The sequence below is a fragment of the Macadamia integrifolia genome, chromosome 10 (genome assembly GCF_013358625.1).
Source record: "Macadamia integrifolia cultivar HAES 741 chromosome 10, SCU_Mint_v3, whole genome shotgun sequence".
NCBI lineage: Eukaryota > Viridiplantae > Streptophyta > Magnoliopsida > Proteales > Proteaceae > Macadamia > Macadamia integrifolia.
The window spans coordinates 25,619,894-25,644,460 of record NC_056566.1 but is presented as its reverse complement, the minus strand read 5'-3'; the positions used below and the strand labels follow the sequence as shown (position 1 = coordinate 25,644,460).

The following is a 24,567-nucleotide window of genomic DNA, read 5'->3' as shown; positions in this document are numbered from 1 at the left end:
TCTTTACTGATGATATTGTTCTGGTGGATGAGACAAAAGCTGGGATTAATGCTAAGCTGGAGTTATGGAGATCGACCTTGGAATTAGAGGTTTTAAGATAAATAGAATGAAGGCGAAGTATATGATGTGTAACATTAGTCAAACTACGTGGGATAATTAAATGGTGAAGATTGAGGAGAGAGAGGTACCGTAAAGTGATCATTTTAGGTATTTAGGGTCAATCATAAGTAAAGAAGAAGATATAGAGGATGATAATTCACAGAGGATTAAAGTGGGGTGGATGAAGTGGAGAGGGGCATCGGGATGTTGTATGACAGACGTATTCCTTTAGAGCTAAAATAAAAGTTTGTAGGACAATTGTTAGACTGGCTATGATGTAAGGGGCATAATGCTTGGCATTTAAGAAGTGTCATATCGATAAGCTATGTGTAGATGATATGAGGATGCTAAGATGAATGTACGAAAAAACTAAGAAGTATAAAGTAAGGAAGACCATATTAGAGCTAATTTAGGTGTTGCCCCGATTCATGATAAGCCATGAGAAAGCCATTTGAGGTGGTATGGTCATGTTCAAGGAAGGTATGGGGACACGCCAGTAAGGAGGAGTGATCTAATTCAGATTGAATGAACTAAAAGAGCTAGGGGTAGGCGCCTAAAATGACCATAGGAGATGTAGTGAAGATAGACCTGCATAGTTTAAGTCTTGTCCCAAGTATGACCTTGAATAGATCTGATTAGAGGGCAAGAATCCATATAATCAACCCCATTTAGGTGAGACTTTACTGATTTGTTGTCAAGTGTAAGGTTTTAAGATTAGTAGATTGAAGACAGAGTATGTCAAGTGTAACATTAGCCACTCTATGTTGGATAATGATATGGTGAAAATTGATGAGATAGATATTCTTCAAAATGATTGTTTTAGATACTTGGGGTCTATCATAAATAAAAAAGGTGACATAGAGGATGATATCTCACAAAGGATTGAAGTAGGATGGATGAAGTGGAGAGGTGCATCAGGAGTCCTATGTGATCGACATATCTCCCTAAAGCTCAAGGGAAAATTCTATAAGACTGTTGTGCGTCCGACTATGATGTATGGAGCAGAATGTTGGGCAGTCAAGAAGAGTCATATTGGCAAACTATGTGTAGCTGAGATGAGGATGTTAAGATGGATGTGCGGTAAAACTAGGAAGGGTAAAATACGGAATGAGCATATTAGATCTGTTTTGGGAGTGACCCCCATCAATGATAACCTCCGTGAAAGTCATCTAAGGTGGTATGGTCATGTTCAAGGGAGGCCTAAGGACGCCCTAGTATGGAGGAGTGATCGGATTCAGATTGAAGGAGCCTAAAGAGCTAGGGGCAAGCCTAAAATGACCATAGACAAAGTGGTGAGGAATGACATGCAGAGCCTTGGTTTTGTCCACACTATGACCTTAGATAAAACCTTCTGAAGAGCAAGAATCCATGTGGCCGACCCCATTTAGCTGAGTCTTTCTTAACTTCTGGGCTGCGCCTCTTCCCTCTCACACTCATATTTTTTTCTCTCATCTCTCCTCTTCCCATCTCTCCCCTCCTCAACTCTTGTATAGCCTTTTTTTCAAATTTGTTTTGTATGGATCCATGTAGCCCACCCCATTAAGTTGGTATAAGGCTAATTGTTGTGTTGTTTACTTATTTGTTGTGTTTGTGTTCTTCCCCTTTTACTTCCACATTTTCTTTTGTTGTCTTTGACCGGATCTATGTAGCTGACCTCATAAGTTGGGAAAAAGCTGAGTTATTGTATCGGTGTCGTATCGTATTAGTACCTTAAAGATACAATACGTATCGGTTAGTATCGATTGATACTGAAGGATACTTAAAAACTTTGCCCTAATGTATTTGGTGAAGAACCTTGGCATTGTGGGCTAACATGAGAACGGAATATTAAGTTTGAATGGACTTCATTATGTGATATTAGATAATTTACTTGACCAAAACCGTTAACTTTGTGAAGGGTACTGTGCTTCACATCAATTTGGCAATGATTCTTCTATATTATCCCTATTTGGGTGTGTGGATGCATGATGGATGATTGGTAATCTTTGTGACATCAGAAGTAAGTCTGACACTTTAGATTGATGTTGTTAGATGGACAAGCTAGCTTATGTGGTTAGATCATTTGGTATACATTGTTAGGCTGTGGTGCATTGCAATCACTTCATTCGCAGTTATATTTAAGATAGGCTAAGGCTTAAGGTTTAAGATCTCTCTCGCCCCCCATCTCATTGATCCAAAAAAGAGAGATTTGGCGAGATCTCGCTGAGATCATGTATTTTTTCTCGGTTGACTTGGTGGTTGGTCTCAGTGGCCATATGGCCTTTGTAGCCCGTGAAACTTGGTATTTACGCTATTTTAGGCCTCCTAAACACAATGTAAACATTAGTTTTTTAAAAATCAAACATAAAATGGTACTTTGACTTCATACCCTATGTAAGTAGTCTCCGACTCTTCAGACTCTAGGCCAGTATGCTCTATTCCACAATCCACACTCTACAATCAACACATGACACAACAAGATCATAAGAATTTAAAAGACATCATAGATAATTACTTAATTGTTTAACAATTAACATTGATGACTGATGAGTCACATTCATATACATTGAAAATTAAAGTAACTCCAAATGTGGATGAGGAGGTAATATTCTCTATTCTTTAAGCATCAATGAATGTAGGAATGGAGATCCTCAAGCAAAACCACTAAAATCCTTGCTCCTTAGTGTTTTTTCTTCAAAAAAGTGGAGAGAGAGGTGAGATTTGGCGAGATAGAGGCAAGATCTTGGTCGAGTTTTTGTACATTTTATAACTTGCCATACATCTCATCTTGCCTTTTTGAAAAAACGAGATATTAGTTCGCCGAGATCTTAAACCATGCTTAGGCTCAAGGATGCTATTTTTAATTTAGTGATGCTGGCAAATTTTTTCCCCTTCTATTTCTGCTTTCACTTTGACCAAATTGTTGAGAGGGTCTGTGAAGTAGTTGTTCGACATCACAGTCATAGGGGATTTAGTGAATCAGGTTCTTTCATCTGTAGCAGTAATGCTTTGTTGGTGGTGGCTTAGTAGGGTTTGAACATTTATTTGCTTATGCATGTTGTGTATCTAGGTTTCTTAATCTCTTCTTTGCTTAGTTTTGGCTTCTCTTTGTTGAAGATTGAATCTCTGGTCTTCAGGGTTATGCAGCTGGTAATGCCATACCAAGCCCACAAAAGAATGTGGAAAAAGATTTCCTGAAGAAGTATTGGGCAAAATGGAAAGCTACTCATACTGGCCGCTGGTACTGTAATTATTAATTTATTATCCTCAGCAAGGGCTTGACAAATAGATTTCAGTCCAACACCATCTAGTTAGAGCTCCCCCTCCCCTTCTTTTTGACAATAAATTCATTCAGTGGCCTATTGCATAGACTCAGTGAGGTCTTAATGAATCAATGGAAAATTTTCTGGAAGGAGTTACCATTAAGTCTTAACCAATACTTTCAGAATAGCTTTGTCATGGGGTGTATCCACATTGAATTTAGCAGACACGAATAACTTTTAATTGCTTGAGAATGGGGCATGGTTCATTAACAGTGAAGTCTTAATTATTTTCTCTTCCAATATAAAGAGCTCTGATCTTTGTTTACTCCCCTAAGATATTCCTTTATTTTAATTCTAGAAATGTGACTCAAAAAATGGTGGGAAGTTGAACGCACAACTTTCTTTTAGGAATTTGGTATTAAATTCCATGTAACACTCTGTTATATCCTTTCAGTGGTAGATGTAGGAATTTGTTTATTTCTAATTTCTTAAATAGGTGTAGCTTCATTATTAATTAGATTGAGTTTATCCGTAATTTGCAGTTAGTAAAAGTTTGAATTCAACATTTCTGGTTCATGCACATATTTGTTTTGAGACTTGCCTCACAATTCTGGCTTATCCATTCATGATGATACTTACTACTATGTTTATTTGATGTTACAGTCGTGCGATGCCTCATATTAAGACATATACACGATACAGTGGTCAAAAACTTGCGTAAGAAGTTTATTTTTAACCTGTTGTCTGATTTTTGGTGTTTTCATACTTTACATTTCAGCAGGGGATGGTACTCTAAATCATGCAGGTTTTAAATTTTGACCTTGCAACAGTTGGTTTCTACTCACTTCAGCAAATCTCAGCAAAGCCGCATGGGGTGCACTGCAGAAGAATAATTCGCAACTCATGATCCGTTCTTATGAGGTATGTCCTTGGATCTAGGCACTCATATGCAATTTGAACTTTCTGGGCCCACTTACTGGTTTCTTCTAGAGTTTGAAGCTAAGTTTGACTATTAGCATATTCAGTTCATGGATCTTCGATGTGCATTGTAACTAATGATGTTTTCGTCAACAATGATTAACTTTAATCTCACGCACACACAAACATAAAACGACCTCGCTGCCCTCTGAAGTATGAAACCATTCCGTCGCACCTCATTGGTATGTTCCTCTATGCCCGCTTGCTTGGAGAACTCTCTCCCTTAATGTTAATAGTGAGACATCAATGACAATCGAAGGTTCCAGCTTGTCCTACTGGTAAAGTCTGTTGTTTGTCACAGCAGACCTGTGAGCGATTCCCTCCACTTCTCTTCCCTTTCCAATAAAACTTTCTAAAGGAAAAAAAAGGATATCGATGACAATCGTATATGAAAGCGGACAATCAAGAGCAAAGTACTGACATGGCTGAAACCCATAAAGCGAATTCTTCTGAACCATTACATGTTTTGACACATTAAAGCGAATTCTTCTGAACCATTACATGGTTTGACACATCAAATTTCAACTTTCTACCAGTTCATGTTTGACATGCCCAAAATCCCCTTTCGATTTTTATTGATTCAACTATTTATTTATTTATTTTACTTGAATGGCATACATTAACATCTAAACTTATGTCAACAAATTATATTACTAATTACTGCTGAACTCCATGTGATGCATCTTATTATATTTTGTATAAATTTATTATTTTTTGTATACGAGTAATGAAGACCATGTGTTGGATGGGACAAAGAGAGATGGCATGGACAGGAAGATAAAATGGATTTTGATCAGTCCTAGCCTTGGCAATTTTTGCACGAAGTGCTATCTTCAGACTCACCTGCATTATCCTCTTCTCTTCAAGAAAAATGAAAAATGGAATTCTAATTTTTAATTTTCCTTTTAAAAGGGTAACCATTTCAAATGGTCCTACTAGACTCATAAGCACAAATGATTGAACTGGAGAATTCCTAGAACCCAAGATCCTGAACTCTCTCTGGCTGCCAAGTTTTAGCTCTTGCTTAAATGTTGCACTTAAGTAGCATGGCCTTGGAGTACTTGATTATTCAAGAGGTAGTGCACCATGTTGGCATTCAGATGGACCGGATTAAGTCATTGGAGAATAGTTCCAATACTTCATTTGATGCAATTTCAGACGTGCTTGTTCCTGTATCACCAGCTAATCAGTGTCACCTTTTGATTAGATGGTTAAGTTCAATCAAGAGTGTTGCATCTCCCAAATATTTCACTCCTAACCCTTCCTTCCCTATATGCAATTTTTTTTTTTTGTTTTCTTTTGGATGAATTTAATTTTTTTTTTGGATGAATAAAAGGAATGCTGCTTCATTCACCGTGGGGCACGAACCACCCTATATGCATTTTACTTGTTGCAATTTCAGAGGTCCTATCATAAAGCATCCTTTGTGGGGCCTCTCAAAGTTCTGTTGTGTTTCATGAAGCATGTATGTGGTTCTGCCATCTTAACGAGACCTACCTCTGTGGTCCATTTAGTGATTGATAACATTTTGGAAATCTTTTCAGCTAGGGGTGCTATTCTTGCCGTCTTCCACTAAAGATAGTGGCTATCTATTTTCTTGCACTGATAATGGTGGTTCCTCAGAGGTAATGGGTTTATGTTAATATAATTTTCAGGAGCACTCGATTCTTGTTAGTATAATGCTGGTCCTCCTGTGGGTTCAGGTTACATGCGGATCATCACAAAATGCTGGAGGGCGCAAAAGAGAACTTGTTACACTCTGTTGGCGAGGAAACCAGAGTATAGATTCATCTTCTGAAGTAATTCCCTTGCCTGTACCCTATGAGCTCCCTCCACAGCCATACTCATCTGAAGGTACATGCAGTGGTTCCTCCTAAATTGGAGCATCTTTTTCCCCCAGGTTCATTTAAGGGAGGAATTTGGTTGATTTTTCTTACTGAACCATCTCTCTATTTTCCAGATGTTCCCTGGTCATGGGACAGACGATGTAGCAAGAAGGATGTCTATGGTCAAGTGTGGCCACGACAGGTCAAGTTGTATGTAAGCCAAGATTCTTGATCTGTAATCTATCACAATGGTCTCCCATTGAAGCTTTGTAGCCAAATAATTGAAACCTCTTATACTGTCCAACCTGGGTCTGACAAGGTTCCGAACCACTTGAATCAGGAGTATGGAAAGAATGGATAGACCTTTCTTTTGAGTTTTTTTTTTCCCCCATTCAATTGCCTCTTTTTACAAACCCCAGTTTCCTTTCTTCCCACTGGGAGGGGTAAATGAACCTCTGGAGAGAGTTCTCCAAGTCAGTGGCATAGGGGAACCACCAATGAGGTGCAATTAAAGTATTAAACAATATTTTACAAAGAGGATGGTGAGGTTGTTTCATGCGAGGAGAAAGATAAACACACACGGTGCTACCGTACCTTCCCCTGGCAGTTCAGAACCTTTTCCCACACTTTCTTTCTAAAATTTGTTTAATTTCTCACAATGTTTCCTAGTTCTCAATCCCACCTGAAGGTACTACCGTTCCTTGCCCGAACTTAATGTTTCAAAGCCTTGAGATCATATGGGGAAAATATTACTTTGAAGAATAGGACTTGATTTTCTTACATGATGTTATGAAAAGAATATCCTCAAAAGACATCTAGATTTGCCATGTGGCAGTTCAGATGGGATTGAATTTTTATGGGAATATAAGACCCAATGGTCTCTTGTTCACATGCTAAATTTAGATAAAATTCAAATATGTGAAGTGAGAAAAATAAGGAAATGAAAAATCTGAGATTACCATGAGGATGCATGAATATACATGAGAGGGTATAAAATCAGATGAGTGGATAACTGATTTGAGGCCGAATTTGGCAGGTAAACGTTCATACTATTCCTTAGATATCTAATGATCTAATTTGTTACATAACTCTTCAAGTGCAAAAATTGGTGTGCTTGTTAATGAGATTTTTTCTTGTAAAGGGGCAACTGGGAAAACCATTTTCATAAGAATAAAATATAAGTCTAATGGATCCCATGGCTGGAATCGTTTAGCTTGGAATCAAATCGGTTTTTTTTTTTTTTTATTTTTTTTTTTTTATGTAAAGAAAATAAAAATTTCTTGCCAAGTGCAAGACATGTTCGTTCCATATGACATCACTTTCATGTTAGTGGTTAAATTGTAGCTCATGACCAGGAAGGGACGCCACCAAAAATTAAAAATGAAATGAATGGTTTCATAAAGGATTGGGGCCATTGTTGAGGTACTCTCATTCCTTTGTTTGGAGTTGAAATTTGACTTGATAAGGTAGGCGTTGTGCATTACTGAAAATTAGATTTAATGTACCCTTTTTTTATCTCATGGACCCATCTATGTTTGTCACTTAGCTATTGGGCACAGGTCAAGATGTCATCTAAGACAAACACCTATGGATAAGACAGACTGATTCCTAAGTATTAAAGAAATCGTCAGATGTTCATTGCACCTCAACGTTCACTGTAAACAATTTAAACCTCAAATCAATTGTATCCATAAAAAAGTAGTTTATTTTGCATATAAATCTGATAACAGATTGATCCATATTAATATCTTATCGATATCGTTTGAGACCGATACATGACATAGATATTAATACCTATAACCTTGAATGCAACAAAATAATTTAGATCTCACTAGAAAAAATTTACATTTTTTTTTTTTAAGAAAATATAAAACTTCCAAATTGGGAAAATCTGATGGTACTGCTCAATACCAGCCATTTGAGTGTGAACTCTTAGCAAGAACGTTCATGCAATTCTTTTGTTAATTATGCATTAGATATATATGAACCAAACAGTTCCCATGCCAAGGAATTGAACCCAAAATTGAACATAACATAGAGAAACCAATCATACTTTAGGCATGATCCTCACATTTAAATTCACCCCTTCACTTCTAACAAGATAGGCGGGGGAGTTGGTTATCAAAAATTTAAACTCTACAAAGGGTGTAAATGTGAGTTTCCTAATTGTTTTATCCATATTTGTTTGGGTTTTCTTCTATCTCTTGAGATTGTTTTGTTATATCCATAATATTGATATCTGATATTTTCTGCATTAATGTGATCTTCCCCCTTTGGGAAGAAACCCATATGAACACTTAGAAAAATTTGTTAATAATGTAATTCCATGAATTTCCTGCACTTCCTAAAGTTTTTCTTAAACTTTAAATCCCTATAGTTAGTTACTGTATAGACTATGTTAGTTCATATTTACTAATCATCATCTTCCTTTTTAACTTCAACAGACTGATTTGATCGAGACTCGCGAGAAAGGTTGATTACTGTCATGACAATGAGGGTTATGATTTCAACCATTGAAGGGGAGTTCCTTATAGATGTAGGTCACAAGGAAACCATTCTTGAAGTGAAGCACAAGATTGAACAGCTCTTGGGTGTCCCAGTTGCTTTCCAGACACTATCAATCTATGGGTTGGAGCTCATAGATGGACTTGACATGGGAGATTACCCATTTGTACTTGAAGGCACCAAAATTGATCTCACCATTGCACCTCTACAACCTCCTTCACAGTCTGATACTATGATTCAGATTACCATTAAAACATCATCCAAGAAGATACATATGGAGGTGGACAGAACAGAAACTGTTAGAAGCTTGAAGGAGAAAATTCATATACTTGATGGCATTCCAATCAAAAGATTAATGTTGCACTTCTCTGGCATAGAGATGGGAGAGGAATTCCGCAGCTTAAGTGAATATGGCATCTGTGATCAATCAGAAATCATTGGTTTCCTGAAAAACACAAATCGTTCAATAACTGAGCCTCCCTCGAAACGGTTGAGTGTGTTGGTTCAGACTTCTTCTTGTTTGCTTAATTCCGCGAGTATTCCCTTGGAGATCAAAGATACTTCCACCGTCAATGAGTTGAGGAAAATATTGTTGGATGGTAAGGTTTTACCAGCTGATGATTACTTCTTTATCCACAAACAAAGGATCATGCGAGACAGTTTCAATCTCCGTTGGCATGGAGTCGAAAATGGTGATTCTTTATATGTGTTCAAAGGAACTGTGAGTCGCGGACATTGAATCTCAAGCCACCTTAGATGACATTGTTTAGCTATTTCAATGGAGCTCATAGTTTAGTTTAAGGTTAGGATCATTAGGGTAAAAAATAAATAGATGAAAATATTTTTCTTCTTGTTAGATCATCACTATAATTATCATCTTTGTCCAGTTGGTGAACCATTAACAGTCATGAAGCATCCTAACTACTTTCATAACAATAAGAATTAGAACCCACTGGCATCACCAGATTTAATCTTCGTTACATTTGAACAGATTATTTAACCTAGTATATTTGAACTAAGAAGAATACTACCCAAAAAAGGAAGCAATTGAACAAATAAATTCGTTTTAAAGAATTATTGGATTGTTACATGCATTAAGAATACACTTCATAGAGATCTTTTTTTTTTTTGGGGGGGGGGTGTTTTAAAGTGAAGAGGATCATTTCGGAGCTAAAAATGTGTGTTATATAAATACAACAAGAAATCTTGGTTGGCACGGAGCTAACTATAGCTCAAAGTCAGATCTCTTTTGGTTAATAAGATTCAAAAGGTTTATCAATCCCAGGGGTGCAGAGCCATAATATGCATATGGAAATTTGGGGAAATAGTTTTTGGATGATAAAGAAAAGAAAATTACAAAAATTGCAATAGAGTATCATAATCCAAATTACAAAAAATATAGTTAATACGCCTATTCATTGCCATAAGGGCTATCTTGGCAAAAGAAAACCTATTACTTAAGAGATTATAGACATCCAAAAGTTGAGGGAGCGTGCTCAAAGGCCATGAAATGGTTTTTAGGGAATTTGGGGAAATGGTTTCCGTCTAGGAGTGTAGCTCTTCTGCCAGCCCCTTTGTGTCTGTCCCTCTCCTCCTACTTGTAAAATGAGCTTTCTCCCCCCTATGGATTGAATCGCCTCTCCTCCTACTTGTAAAATGAGCTTTCTCCCCCCTATGGATTGAATCGAATGGAGGGCACTAATTGGGTCTCGCGCTGGTGTGGGAGCTACTCTCCGAAACAGAAAATGTTTTCCCAATTAGTTTATGCCAATTAATATCAAAAGTATTGATTTCAAAAGATGGAATGTCTAATGTTTTTTCACCTGGAGAACTACATCTTTCTATCACCAGGTCTCCCACCACCTTGGCCATAGCTCCATTTTTTCTTTTAATCTGTGTGAGTGGGGCTTTTTTCCTTTTTGTTTTTTTTTTTTTGGGGTGGGGTTGTGGGGGTTGTGGTTTGTAAACTTATTATGAGAAAGAAGTTACGGGGTCATCTTCCTTTTCTTCTTATAAGGGTTACCACATAAGGGAATCAGGAGCAGTGAATAAGAGATGGTATTGAGAAGAGGCATCATCAAGGGGATTGAAACAAAGATGAATATGAGATCCATCTCTAACACCATAATCAACAAGGGAAAGTGTGTCTTCCATCATCACCATCAAAAGCCCATGACCATGTTCATGATTATCATGGGAGTCATGAAGAAGGATGAGACGATCTTGAGGGAGCTTCTCCTGTGTCTCAATCTCCCTCTTTAGATCACCCACTGTTGCATCATCTTCCACTTGAACATAGAACAATGTCCCTGTCAATGCTTCTATCATCACCCTCATCTTTCTTCTTCTTCTTTTTTTATTCTTTTGTTTGGAGAAATATAAGAAGAGAGAGAGAGAGAGACAGGTACTAGCTTAAATCCTGATATCAAAGTTTTTTTAAGGACTGTTGATGAGAGAGAGAGAGAGAGAGAGAGAGAGAGAAGGTGAAGAAGGTGATGGTAGTGGTGGTGATGAACACTCATCACTGGTCATGTGTGCTGCGTTTTCGGGAGGTAGTTTTGTTGTGAGCGTGTCAAATGGGAAAGCTTGTGGTGATCACCAATTCAAGTAAGCGGAAGTATAGATCTCAATTCTCAAAATCACTATTTACCGTTCTTGTCATTTCTACTATAAAGGGTCAAAATAACAAATGGGTGGTCACCAATTCTCATATTCTTCTTCCATCAACTCCTAATAAAATAATTCCTCTTATATAGGAAAAAATTTGGTTGTTACCCGAGTTGCAGCAAAGTCCCCTGGCCTAAGAAATGGACTAATTTTCTTCACCCTAGGGTTCACAAATACCCTCTTAGATTATTGTATTTTCTTGGACTGTCACAAGGGTGCAATTACTTGGCTTCAACTTTGGCAGCAACTAAATTTCATTCAAATTTATAGACCATCTTGCAATATGTAGATGGTTTCTTGTAATTATTTTTTATTATTATTATTATTATTATTATTATTATTATTATTATTATTATTATTATTATTATTTCATTTATTTGGTTCCAATGTCTAGCGCATTAGTAGCAGCATTAGCTAGAAAAAACTGAAGCCTGGAAGTTTGAGGATTGACTCCAGCCACATGTGAGTGTGAGTGGTTGTTCCCCCCCTAGAGTAGGTTGGCCATTGGTCCTGCAGTGCCCAATAGGGGTGCTGGAGGATAGACTAGCAAAAATAATAAGAATAGTGTTGGGTGTGCATTGAGCGAACCATGGTTTTAAGAATTGGGATCGGATCGACTATATCGGTTTTCTAGGATGGCTGATACCGTATACTAATGCCCAAAAAATATTGATGACATTGGGCATAACCGGTGCACAAGGCTTCTACATGTGCGAGGTCCGACAATGGGGAGAACTACATGGTCTTACTCTAAGAATGTTGAGAGACTGGTTCGACCGTTTGACCACAGACCATAACATTGGGACCTTACTGGTGGACCAAGAGCGCCACTTTGAATCAAACTTTGAATCGAAGTTTGATCAATTTTTCTTGCATTCTTCGAATTAAAAATTTGGCCATAAGATGTATGTGGGGTCATCTATCACATAGGCTAATCCATATTGATTGGTAAATAATGAAGTGTTATATTTCACTAGACATAGTGACATCTAGAAGAACCCAATTATTTATGGTGATGAGTGATGACTATTATATCGAATTAAAAAAAAAAAAAATCCAGTATATATATCTAAAAAATGCTTAGTTAGTGAAAATGAGGGGGTGTGAGAGAAATCAAATGTAGTCTCATGCAAAGGAAAAGAAAAATGTAATTCAATTGGCCAATAATCTTAAAATTCAATTTGTTTTTTAAGGAAGAAATAATGCTACATGACCGCATGTACTTAAGACACAACATATCCAAAAGGACCACATTATCTCGCACTGAAGGTGCTTGCACGCACCCTCCTATTAGTCGCACCTACTGCCGTGTATCCGCGCGGTCAGGTAACGTTCTAATGTGCTTGTTTTTATTTCTCCCATTTTTGCTTATGCAAATGCTTTGTTGGTTCATGGGATACAAATACAATCTATAATTTGAAGGCCATTGATGAGGAGTGAATCCCCCACCACCTCCTCCTCCTCCCTCATATGAAGCATGAATAAATAAATGGTAAAAATTAAATCTTCGGTTAGACCTTTTGAAAGCCCTTTACCTTGAAGTTGAAAGCTGGTTGAAAGCTGCAACACCATTGACAACATCAAAGCCAAGATCCAAGACAAGGATGGCCGAATCCTGATAAGAGAAGCCTCAATTTCGATTTTTCAATCTCAGTTTACTATATGGGAGATAAAACCTGTCAATATAGGGTTCTCTATGCTCAAACATAGCTCCGCTTGACCATTAAGTTTTAATATTTGTACCTTACCATTGGACCAAGTGCACCCCTTAGGTAAAGAAGTAGGGTTCCATAAAAATATTTTAGAGAAAAGAACCCAGCCCATTTACTTGAGTCTACCCCAGACATAGGGAGGAGCGAAGAGATAGCGCAGCCTCTAGATACCTGCCTCCACGCTGATGTAGTGGCTATGCAATGCGGAAATGACCATCTCACCCTTCATAAAAGTCAAAAATCCTACCCTTGTTGATGCTTCCATACAGGATAGATACTTCTATTGGGCCTCACACTGGTGCTGGGGCAAGCCTTCCCGGGACTTTTTGGGATTTCTAATTTTTCTTTTTTGGGTTGGGGGTCTGGTGGGAAGATGAACTGAGGATTTGTACGTGAAAGAAGTTGAGAATGAGTAGGACAACTATATTCTGGGTTCGGCGCATGCCGCTCATCCCTTAATGGTTTAATTACTAAATCAAACTTTTAAAGAGTAGGCCTTATAATAGGACAATGTTATTGGTATTAATAATAGGGAAAACCTGCTTTTTGTTTTTTGTTTTTTTTTTGTTTTTTTGTTTTTTATTTATTTAAAATTTTTTTTGAGGTAATATTTTATGATTAGAGTCCACTATAAATTAATATACTCCCCACCCCACCCAAAAAAAAAAAAAAAACTCCACCATAAGATCATCATAGTCTTATAGATTAAGATTGTTAGGCCTTGGAAGAGAGGCTGCTTTAGCAATGGTTTTGATTGTTGAGCTTATTAGACTTTGAATTTGCTTTAATATTGTTGAAAATTAAATTTGTTATCTCTTGTCAGATTGGGGGATATGGTTGTTGAGAATGCATGCCCTTAAATATTGTTATTCAGATTTTTTCTTTTTCTTTCTTTCTTCTCATTATCTGGGAATGGTGATTGCGGGTGCTAAACTAGATGAGGAAAAAGATGTCTCAAACTCTAAACCTTCAAGGGCTAGATTCTATTGCATGATATGAACAAATTCGAATGGATGATATTGGCAAAGACGTAAACTGATTCCAATACTAATTACTAAAACCATGGTGGCAATAGGCGAATTGACCAAGGTAAGCCTACTTTCTTGAGAAGTTTCTTCTTCTAAGTTTGCTATATCTATGTGGTTGGTCGTGGAAAGAATAAAATCATTTATAATTGATTAACTTGGACTCAATTCTAACCTTTTGACTATTACATTGGTTGTGACTTGTGAGGGGTTCACCCAAAATAACTCATTCATATGTGGAGGTTCAAGTAAATCATTAGCTAAATTAGCCAATATAAAGATTTATAAACAATTAACACCAAATCAATTGGGTCTAATTATTTGTGGATAATAACTTGCGAGATCCTTCTACCACAAAAAAATAAATAAATAAATAAAAATACTTGCAATATCCTATGACATATATATTGGGGTTGAGAAGGCCAACCTATTTATTTCCCAATCATTACAGAAGTTAGGGTAAACGTATTAACGATATTTTAGATCTTCTTCCCTTTTCACAATTCCTTAATCCTATTATCGTAATCTTTTTCATCACTATTTCTAGATTGCATTCACCGTACTTGTATACATTATCAAAATATGTAATATTGAACCATGCATGTGGGGATAAGCTAAAAAAAAATATACTTCGAAAGCGAGTTAATGATGTCCTTCTATAGATTCACTATATAAGCCTTGGGTAAAGTTGCAAAAATAAAAGCTTGAATATCACTCATAAATAGTCCACATTAGAACTCTGCTGACTTAACTCAATTAAGTCTTTTTTTTTTTTTTTTTTCCAACTAAATGGATCAACTACATGAATCTTACTTTTACTATTTAAACTTTTATTAAAAAAAATATGTTGTTAATGTAATGTATCAAGATAACTTTGTCAGTATTTTTGTTGTTGGTCCGAAGCTCGAGTAAAGTGAAGAGGGTTGGTGTTTTAGGTCAGTATCTGACCAAAAAAATAAAAAAAATAACCAAAACCCTTTTTACATGGATTCTAGAATCTTATATTTTCAATTTTATGCTAATGTGTCCTCCATACATGATGCTATACACTTTGACCTGGTACAGCAAACAATGAGCAATGGTTAGCTAAGATATCCCTTGTAAGCAACACACAACATAGGCATTTGGGATTGTGAACGAGAATGGGTAAAGAAGCTAGTCTAAAAATGTATGATTATATTAACACCTTGGAACGTTGGATCTTTAATGGATAAGAATATAAAATTGATCAGATATTACAAGGAAACAAATGATTAACATATGTAGCTTACATTCAGACTAATTGGATTACTTTAAGCTTTGCTATGCCTTACCCAAGAAAAAAATTACGATATAAAGAAAGTTATATAAGGAGAATGGGCATAATACTAGATAAAGATTTAAAGAATGATGTGGTGAATGTTAAAAGATTGTCTATCAAACTTATATTGGAAATATAAATTATGAATCCCTTGTGAACACATAATTTTTTTTTTTCATACACTTAGGCCCCAATCTCAAATAGAACTTGTATAGGATTTACAGAAGGAGCTCAGCTTGTTGGGTGGTGAATCCACAAATCATTCACATGGTAGTGTTATGAAGGAGCTGAATGATAGTATGATCCATGCATATAAGGTTTGTTCCTATTGTCTCATTTGCGGTATTGACGTAAGATTTGGTTAATAGTGGGTGAGTCTATTGTACTATTGCAACATGTTGGTCATAGGTTTGAAATTTTGAAACAACCTCTATTACCGAGCAGAAGGCAATGTTGGGTATATTTATCCCTCCCACACTCCGTAATAGTGGGAATCTTGTGCATTGGGTTGTTCTAACATAGTTAGTAGGAGGGTCGAACAAACACTAGCTTAACCTAGTAATAGTGGCAGCTTTGGCTTGAAGAGCTGACACCCAGGGGAGGAGGTTGTCTGATTGAATCCTGTCGTATGCATGTGTAAGTGGGTGGGTGTGTAGAAGTAGATGATCATTGACCCTAATAGCACCCAGTAGAAAACTAGATAAAATATTAAAAAATAAATAAATAAATGAAACTCATGACCTCTTATCTTTAGGGTTTACAAACACCTTGTCCTTACCAAAAAAAAAAAAAACCTTGTAATTAGAGGGGAGCATGTGTTTCTCTCTCCTTAAATTTAAAATTTTTTGAAATATTTTCTTTCTTTTAATTTATTATTATTATTATTTTTTTAATTTGTTGACCACTAAACATAGGTAAATAATATATATATATATATCATACTACTATATAAAAGTACGTACTCCCCGTCTTTGGTATACTTTTTCAAAATGATCAAAAAACCATTTACATCTATCAAAAAACACCCCAAAAAATCCCCAAATGACCAAAATCCCCTCAAAATTAAATATGAAACAAATATCATAATAAACTATCTATAATTCTTTCTCTCTCTCTCTCTAAATGTGGAGGAGAAAGGGGGAGAGTGGAGTATTAAAAAGGCATATAATTACAAACCCTAAATCCACTCATCCTCTCACCCTTAAAAATGGAAGATAAATCAAATAATAATAATAATAAAATCTATAATTTTCACTCTCTCCCTCTCTAAACGTGGAGGAGAAATGGAAGAGTGGAGAGAGAAACAGAGAGAATTATGATGAATGAGGATAGAATAAACAATTATGGAGAGAGATATACCAACAAAAAAAGAAGTTAATAATAATAAACTCGTAGAGAGAATAAAAGTACGTACTCCCTGTCTTTGGTATACTTTTTCAAAATGATCAAAAAACCATTTACATCTACCAAAATATTCCCAAATTCCCAAAAAACACCCGAAAAAATCCCCAAATGATCAAAATCCCCTCAAAATTGAATATGAAACAAATATCATAATAAACTCTCTATAATTCTTTTTTTCTCTCTCTCTAAACGTGGAGGAGAAAGGGGGAGAGTGGAGTATTAAAAAGGCATATAATTACAAACCTTAAACCCACTCATCCTCTCACCCTTAAAAATGGAAGATAAATCAAATAATAATAATGAACTCTATAATTCTCACTCTCTCCCTCTCTAAACGTGGAGGATAAAGGGGGAGAGTGGAGAGAGAAATAGAAAGAATTATAGTGAATGGGGATGGAATAACAATTATGGAGAGAGATATATACCAACTTAAAAATAAGTTAATAATAATATACTCGTGGAGAGAGAAATAGAGAGAATTATGGTGAATGGGGATAGAATGAACAATTATGGAGAGAGATATATAAACAAAAAAGAAGTTAATAATAATAAACTCTCCATAATTCTCTATTTCTCTCTCTCTCTCTCTCTCTCTCTCTCTCTCTCTCTCGAAAGGAGAGAGTAATAATTAATTATAATTATTAATTAATTAAATATTAAAAAGGATTAAAAAAAGCATATAATATTCCTCTCTTTCTCTCAACATGGAGGAGAAAGGGGCAGAGTGGAGTATTAAAAAGGTATATAATTATAATTATTAACTATTAAAAAGTCATATAATTATAAACCAAACAAATGCACTATTATTCCTACTTAAATCTCTATATCTCTCTCACTCATCGTCTTTGGAAAAAACTTGGAGCACAATGGGGGGAGATTCTCCATAGAGACAATAAATAATTATGGAGACATTAAAAAGGTAAGCATGGAAAGAGATATACCAAAAAAAAATGGCTCCTAAAATCTCTCATTCCATTCTTTATAAAATCTAAACGTGGAGAAAGGGGTATATTCTCTCTATAATTCTTTTTCTCTCACTCATTTCTCTAAACATGAAGGAGAGAGGGGTGAAGTAATCATTAATTATAATTATTACACATTAAAGAGATAAAAAAAAAATAACTACAAAATTATAGTATGGAGAAGCATGGAGAGATTTATTACGCTATTATAATTATAAACCAAACAAATGCACTATTGTTCCTCCTTAAATCTCTCTCTCTCTCACTCATCCTTTTTAGAAAAAACATTGAGCACAATGGGGAGAGATTCTCCAGAGAATTATGGAGTATAGGGAGGGAATAAATAATTATGGAGATATTAAAATGGTAAATACGTTGAGAGATATACAAAAAAAAAAAAAAAAAAATGGCTCCTAAAATCTCTCATTCCATCCCTTACAAAATTTAAACGTGGAGGAAGGGGTATTTTCTCTCTATAATTATCTTTCTCTCACTCATCTCTCTCAACATGAAGGAGAAAGGGGTGAAGTAATCATTAATTAAAATTATTACGTATTAAAGGGATAAAAAAAATAGCTACAAATTCATAGTCACATAATTATGGATAGATTTATTACATAAAAACAGTATCTTTCAATCAACTTTCATCGACTTTACAAGTTTTTATGCAATAAAATCCTTTCTTATATATACCACAGAAAGGACAAAAATTCAATTACAATATCCCATGATTTCTCAATTTTTTGTCTCTTACAATAATAGTTCAGAATATTTCAAATTCTTATTTATTTTTCTATTACGCACAAAAGTTCTCAACTTCAACTTCTTTTTCTCTCGAATCACTGGCACTGCATTTTTCAATTTCAGATACTTCACATCCACAAGGTAATATAATTCATTTAATCTGCAAGATAGAGCTCAGTTGGAAAAGTTATTGCACTATATTATGAAAAAATCTCCAGAAGATGTGGAAAGCAAGCATGTTTTTACATACACCTCTTTGACTTGATCAGAGATTAGTTTTTTCTTAATCAGTCTCCATGGTTTGTAATATTATGATTCATTAGTATTATTGTTATATGTTATGAAAAAATTATTTGTGAAATTGATGCCATTCTCAAGACCTCCGTAGAGGAAGACGAGACATATGTTTTTTATGTTTTATCTTCCCATCTCCTTTATATTATGGGAATTGCACTATTTAGTCTATGGATTTTCTTTCTTGTATTCAGAATAATTAGGTTTAATTTTGTTTTTAGAAAATACAAACTTTGAAAAATCAATTCACAAAGATTTTCATAACTTACTTCAAATAGATTGACCCAATAATATTGTCTTAAGAAAATGTTTAATTAGGAGACTACCACCACGTGCATTTGCATTTGAATTTTTACTAGTATATATATATATATAACTCCCAAATGAATTCTATTTCTGACTACCATATATTCCAAAATATAGATAGTGTTAAAATGAGGCATAGAACTTTAGCTGAGAACCTTACATCAAAATGTATAATGTATTACAGGGCCCATGTGGTTCACGGCCATTTTCACTTTTTAGTGGCCATTGCATGGCCAGTTTTTCTGGACAGGTATTACACATGTGATTGCGATGAATCATGCTGATGCATAAGCCTCTAACAAGATAATGTCATAGTTCCAACCATAATTATTAAATTTGGATTCGGGAATTATTCAGAGGAAGAATTATTCGGATTAATGCGTTTTATTAATTCAATGATTCAGTCAAAATATCAGTCAAAAAAGCAGAGATAATAAAATTTGAGTTTGGATTCGGATTCGGGAACTATTCGTTTACAAAAATAAAAAGCGGACAAAAAATTGGATGTTATTTTTAATATTTGTAATACTTGTTTCATATTATCTATCAATTATCATATGCATATAACATACAAATGATATAAAAATTAAAATTTTAAAATTTAAAGATAAAAATGATTATATTTAGCTTTTTTTTTTTTTTTTTTTAACTCATTTTCTATTACTCAAATAATTGAATCAGAGAAAGAGACCGACTGAAAATAAATTCAACTAGACCCACGTCACCCACCATGCATGTTCACCTTAAAGATTAGAGTGAGAGTAAGACTTAATCAAATCAAACTGGGGTGAGAGATTTTTTTTTTTTGTAAAAATATGAGAGATTACCTTAGGAAAGATAAGCTTTGTCGATTTCTATTAAATAAAGAAGAAGAGTAACACTAGGATGAAACGTAATAACCACACTATTTTCTAAAGGCTTATTGACTTATTCAAGATAAAGTGTTTTTTTTTTTTTTTTTTTAACATGGGATAAAACTAGGTTATAATTCAGATAAAATTCGATTCGGCCGAATTATTCGTGAATTTTTAAAAAATTTATAAAGTTCAAGAATTTTTTATTTGATTCAGATTCGGACAAAATTATTCGATAAAATTCTGTTCAGCAGAATTATTCGATAATTCAGAGAATTTAATAACTAGGGTCCCAACAACCAAAAGCGTGTACATCGCACGGTACGTCGGTTTCTGATTCTCTCTTGTCTTGAAACAATCCTAACCGTTCATTTACACCGCTTATATGAGCGAATCTGGAGCGTCAAAATATAGTTGACGCGTGGTTTCAAGGTAGGACTAAAGAATAGGATAGGAGTGGTTCTCTTAAATCTCTACCATATAAGTCCAGTTCTTGACCCCCCTCATCATCCTTTTCTCTCTTTCTCTCGCCGTGAATTTCTTTTCTAGAATCTCTACGATTTAGGGTTTCTTGTTCTTCGTCTCTGTTCGCGGCCTTCACGCATCGCGAAACCCTAACACTCGTTTCAGGTATCGGTCGATCTTCTTTCACGTTGTTGCGTTAATTCTTTGGTTCTTTCTTTTTTCTTTCTATGATTGCTTGTTATTATATCTGAATATTTGAAGATCTGAACTTCCTTTCTCTGAATTTCTTATATTTCCTTGTAAATTTCCTTTTTTGTATCACGGAATTCTATATTTGTTACCCGGATCATGGTTTTTTTTTTCTTTTTCTTGTCCTTTATTCCTGTAAGGATTGTGCTTTTATGTTAGGTTTTTCTCGCTCTAATTTTTTTTTTTTTTAGGGTTTCGGTGGCTTATTGTGGTTGATTGTTTCTAATTTTCTCTATGGTTGGTTTTCTGGAATCAAAGGATTGCCAAAATATTTGTTTTGCTGGTAATTGATATGTCCTTGTTTCTGTAACGTGGATTTTCCGTTTAATGATTTAAGTATATTACTTTTCGGTGGTTTTTTGTTGAAGAAGCTTACCTGTTTTGAGGGTTCATCAGGATTTCTGTGGATTTGTAAGGCGTTAGTTCATGGGTCGCTTCTTTATTCTTCTGCACGAGTTTTATCTTGGATAATTTGATTGATTTTTAATTTTTTTGGGGGGGTGGGGTGTGAATCCTCTGGAATTTCTTGCGTTCCTTTTTTATTTGCTCGCGTTGCAAAGAACGCTATCATATTCTCTGTGTGAGGTTTCCGTGCTGTTTGTTTTGTTTGCTGGATTTTTTATTTTTTATTTATTTTTTTATTATTATTTTTTAATGTTTGTCTTGTGCTTAGTAAATTTTTTCATATGGTTGATATAAAATAGATCTTTGTTGGTTCAAAACGTTTTGCTTTTGATTCATTGGAATATTTGGACGTGGATTAACCAATTAATGGGGGTTTAACATTTTTGGGAGTTATTTAAATTTAACACACCCATATTTTGTAAACAGTGGGGGATGGATGATCTAATTCTAGATCATCCCCTTAATAGATTCTCATCACCCAACGTCTTTCCCACTGTTTAAAACCTTCTTATCATTCATATGCTGCCTATGGTAAAATTATTTGGATGCATTGGACACTTTTATGTATTACAGTTGGGTATGTGCATTGCTACACGTTCTATTGGATCCTATATTGATTTATGCTGTACTTAATTAAAAAAAAAAAAAAAAATTCCCTCCCTGATGTTCCACAGATGATGTACGAACCTTTTGAACTTGAAAAATTGTTTTTGAGTAGTTCTATAGTCCTGTTCCATTTTTTTTTTTTTTTTATTTGCATGGATTTAGTTTTATTGTTCCAGATCAGAGCAGAACCTTATTTGAAAACTAAGAAAGCCTCTTTTGTCACTACTATTCAACTTCGAAAACCAAGGTTCATGTCTGAACTCGACGTCCAGATTCCTACTGCCTTCGGTATGATACTCCATCTAACTTTGCTCTCTATTTCTTTGGGTTGTTTATATTGTTTTAAGTGAAATTTCTTATTAGTAAATTTTATTTGAGCCAATCTTTTTATTTTGTCCCACCCCCCTTGGCGAGACAGATCCTTTTGCAGAGGCAAATGCTGAGGACTCAGGTGCTGGCTCAAAAGAATACGTGCATGTCCGTATACAGCAGCGGAATGGTAGGAAAAGCCTGACTACTGTGCAGGGTTTAAAGAAAGAATTTAGCTACAATAAGATCCTCAAGGACCTCAAGAAAGAATTCTGCTGCAATGGTACTGTTGTCCAGGACCCAGAGCTAGGCCAGGTCGGTGGTGTGATACGTCAATGGTTCTTTACTGTATCTGTTGGAGTTAGTGATGACTTATATCTTATATTTATAGTTTGTTATATATGGCTGCAGGTAATTCAGCTCCAAGGTGATCAGAGGAAGAATGTGTCCACTTTCCTTGTTCAGGTGATCCCTTCTCCCCACCATCTAGACAATTATTGTTACTGCTACTGTATTTTTCAGATGCACAAGTTAAAAGAGTTACTGATCGGCAACATCTTGTTTCTTGGGTCAACAGGCTGGCATTGTGAAGAAGGAGCACATCAAGATTCATGGTTTTTGAGCAGAGAACTCTTAGCTAGGCATTGGCAGCCAGAGTAACCTCCATCTATTTATGTTTTCCTGCATGAGAAGCAAGAACTCTGTAGTATCTGTACTTGAGAATATATAACATACTAGATGTGTGCGCTCATAAATGACTTGGTACTCTACATTTGATGCTTTACTAGTTCATCTTACTGAAGCTACTTTGTGTAATGTGTGCGAACTATGGTTTATTCCGTGGCCTTCATCTATAATAACAAGCCATTGGAGGATCCAGTATATTACAATTCCATCAATTGGAAAATTAATTGTTTCATGATAGTTGTTCCTTTCCTGTTTATGTATATTTGGTGCATGTCTTGGGGGTTGATTAGCCATTGTAGTCTCAGAACATTGTGATATCACAATAGTTGACTGTAATTGCAAAACATGTGTGTGTAGGATAACTGGGGGTATGTAGATTTCTTACCAGAACGTGGTGCAACCTTTTTTCGCCTCACCCCTGTTTCTTGTGAGGTCGGCAATGCATTGGCCTCTGCAAGTGTAGTTATTCTGGAGCCAATGCCAGAGTACTCCAAAGTGCAAGATGTGGTGTCTACCACCACCAGCACTGCAATTATGAAGGTGAAGATATTCACGGCTTTCCTCAAATTAACACATTTTCCATATTATTATTCTTTCTTCTCTGCCCTTCCGTGCTGGTGTCCTCTGCATTCGGGTTCATGGTGAGGGTTAAAGGGGAGAATGGGTTTGGTTCTTCTCTCTCTTTGACTTACCTGATTCATAGGATAGGTGTAAAATGTAAAATTTACCATGTAAATTTTCCACAAGAACGTATTTTTTTCTTTTTTCTTGTCTAAGTGTTCGACCAAATGATCCTTCAAAATCATCTTTTGTTACTGCAAATTCGTACGATGGTATCATTGAGAAAAATCAAACAGGAAATAGAAACGGGTGATTAGAGGCTGGGTGTGGGTCTGATAATTGAGCAGCTTGATCATGGCAGTTAGAAAGCTACCGCCGTTTTTTGCAATAAACGGGAGGAATTTGAGGCCCTGTCAGGTAGCCAAGAGAAAAGAAAAAAATGAAAGAAAGTGATAGAAATGAAATGGTAAAAAAATTTAAAAATATGTATGTCTTGAGTCTCTGACCACTAATAGAAAAAATCTCTTTTTTTTTCTTCTAGAAATAGAAAACTTCATTGTTTTGACGGTGAGTTTTAAAATTTAAAAGAAAAAAAAATCTCCTCTTGGTTTCAGAACATACCAAGTATTTAGAGGTTTTCATACATAGCCAGGAGAGAGAGAGAGAGAGATAGAGAGAAAAGCACCGGCTCCAGACACAGGTGCTAGTTCATAACCCTCAGTCCTAACATCACCCTATCCCTCCCTGTGTCCACCACCATTGACTACTATTACACCCTCAGGCCCCATCCACGCTATTCTGGTATCATGTTCAGGGATACGTTCTCCTCTCTGAATTAGCAGGAGGTCCTCTTTTAGTCTCTAGGTTGGGGGGTGAGGGGAGGGAGGTGAGTACCGTTTAAGTGCTCTGTTTCTCGTTCAAATCAAAGGTCTGCCAGCCCACCCCCCCCCACTCTTCTCTCATTTTTGAGAAAAGAAAAGGCCTGGCGCTTTTTGGAGTTAGGGAAGAAAACTGCTCCCAGCATGCTAAGCAAATGGGTAATTGACTGATATCTGATCTCGTCCGTATGTTTCCGAAGCCCTAATATACTATCTCCATGATGCATTCCTCTAGCACAACAAGAACCCAATTTCAAGCTCTTACTACTACCCAGTTCCAATAAGAACAAAGTCACCAAGAAGCCATGTTTTTTTCTGGGAATCAATAAAGTGATGTTGTGTAAGATTCCATTACAACGTGCTAGTCTATATATCATTTTCCTTCATTGAATATATGAAAATGAGAGACAATAAATGTTCTAGATTTGTTACTGTCCGATTTATACCCTATAATCATATAACTTCTGTCATAATGAACCTTCCCGGATT

The 24,567-nt window shown here is 35.7% G+C and overlaps 4 protein-coding genes across 9 annotated transcripts in view; 3 read left to right on the top strand and 1 right to left on the bottom strand.

The window, feature by feature from the left end:
* LOC122091624 (tyrosyl-DNA phosphodiesterase 1) overlaps positions 1-6,519 on the top strand; it is a 79,124-nt gene extending 72,605 nt beyond the window's left edge. For 3 of the 4 annotated variants that reach the window (XM_042661645.1, XM_042661646.1, XM_042661643.1), the window contains 6 exons: positions 3,216-3,319; positions 4,005-4,058; positions 4,172-4,262; positions 5,864-5,944; positions 6,023-6,173; positions 6,280-6,519. In XM_042661645.1, coding sequence (XP_042517579.1) covers positions 3,216-3,319; positions 4,005-4,058; positions 4,172-4,262; positions 5,864-5,944; positions 6,023-6,173; positions 6,280-6,377 — 579 coding nt within the window. In that variant the 3' untranslated portion in view covers positions 6,378-6,519. Of the gene's footprint in view, positions 1-3,215; positions 3,320-4,004; positions 4,059-4,171; positions 4,263-5,863; positions 5,945-5,974; positions 6,174-6,279 lie in introns of all 4 variants that reach the window. The other variant, XM_042661644.1, reaches the window with a different exon arrangement.
* A 2,080-nt stretch (positions 6,520-8,599) lies between these two features.
* Positions 8,600-9,499, top strand: LOC122090811. Its single transcript, XM_042660534.1, has one exon. The coding sequence runs from the start codon at positions 8,631-8,633 to the stop codon at positions 9,387-9,389; it is 759 nt and encodes a 252-aa protein (XP_042516468.1). The 5' UTR covers positions 8,600-8,630; the 3' UTR covers positions 9,390-9,499.
* A 1,170-nt stretch (positions 9,500-10,669) lies between these two features.
* On the bottom strand, positions 10,670-10,978 carry LOC122092328. The gene has a single exon (XM_042662646.1). The coding sequence runs from the start codon at positions 10,976-10,978 to the stop codon at positions 10,670-10,672; it is 309 nt and encodes a 102-aa protein (XP_042518580.1).
* A 9,412-nt stretch (positions 10,979-20,390) lies between these two features.
* LOC122092145 (protein translation factor SUI1 homolog) lies at positions 20,391-22,871 on the top strand. 3 transcript variants are annotated; one of them, XM_042662474.1, is made up of 5 exons: positions 20,391-20,548; positions 21,820-21,931; positions 22,062-22,267; positions 22,364-22,417; positions 22,530-22,871. In XM_042662474.1, exons 2-5 carry the CDS (start codon positions 21,895-21,897, stop codon positions 22,572-22,574), a joined length of 342 nt encoding a protein of 113 aa, XP_042518408.1. In that variant the 5' UTR covers positions 20,391-20,548; positions 21,820-21,894; the 3' UTR covers positions 22,575-22,871. The 3 variants fall into 3 exon arrangements, with proteins under 3 accessions (XP_042518408.1, XP_042518410.1, XP_042518407.1); XM_042662476.1 differs by having other exon boundaries at positions 20,392-20,548; positions 21,891-21,931; XM_042662473.1 differs by having other exon boundaries at positions 20,392-20,548; positions 21,806-21,931.
* The last annotated feature ends 1,696 nt before the right edge of the window (positions 22,872-24,567 follow it).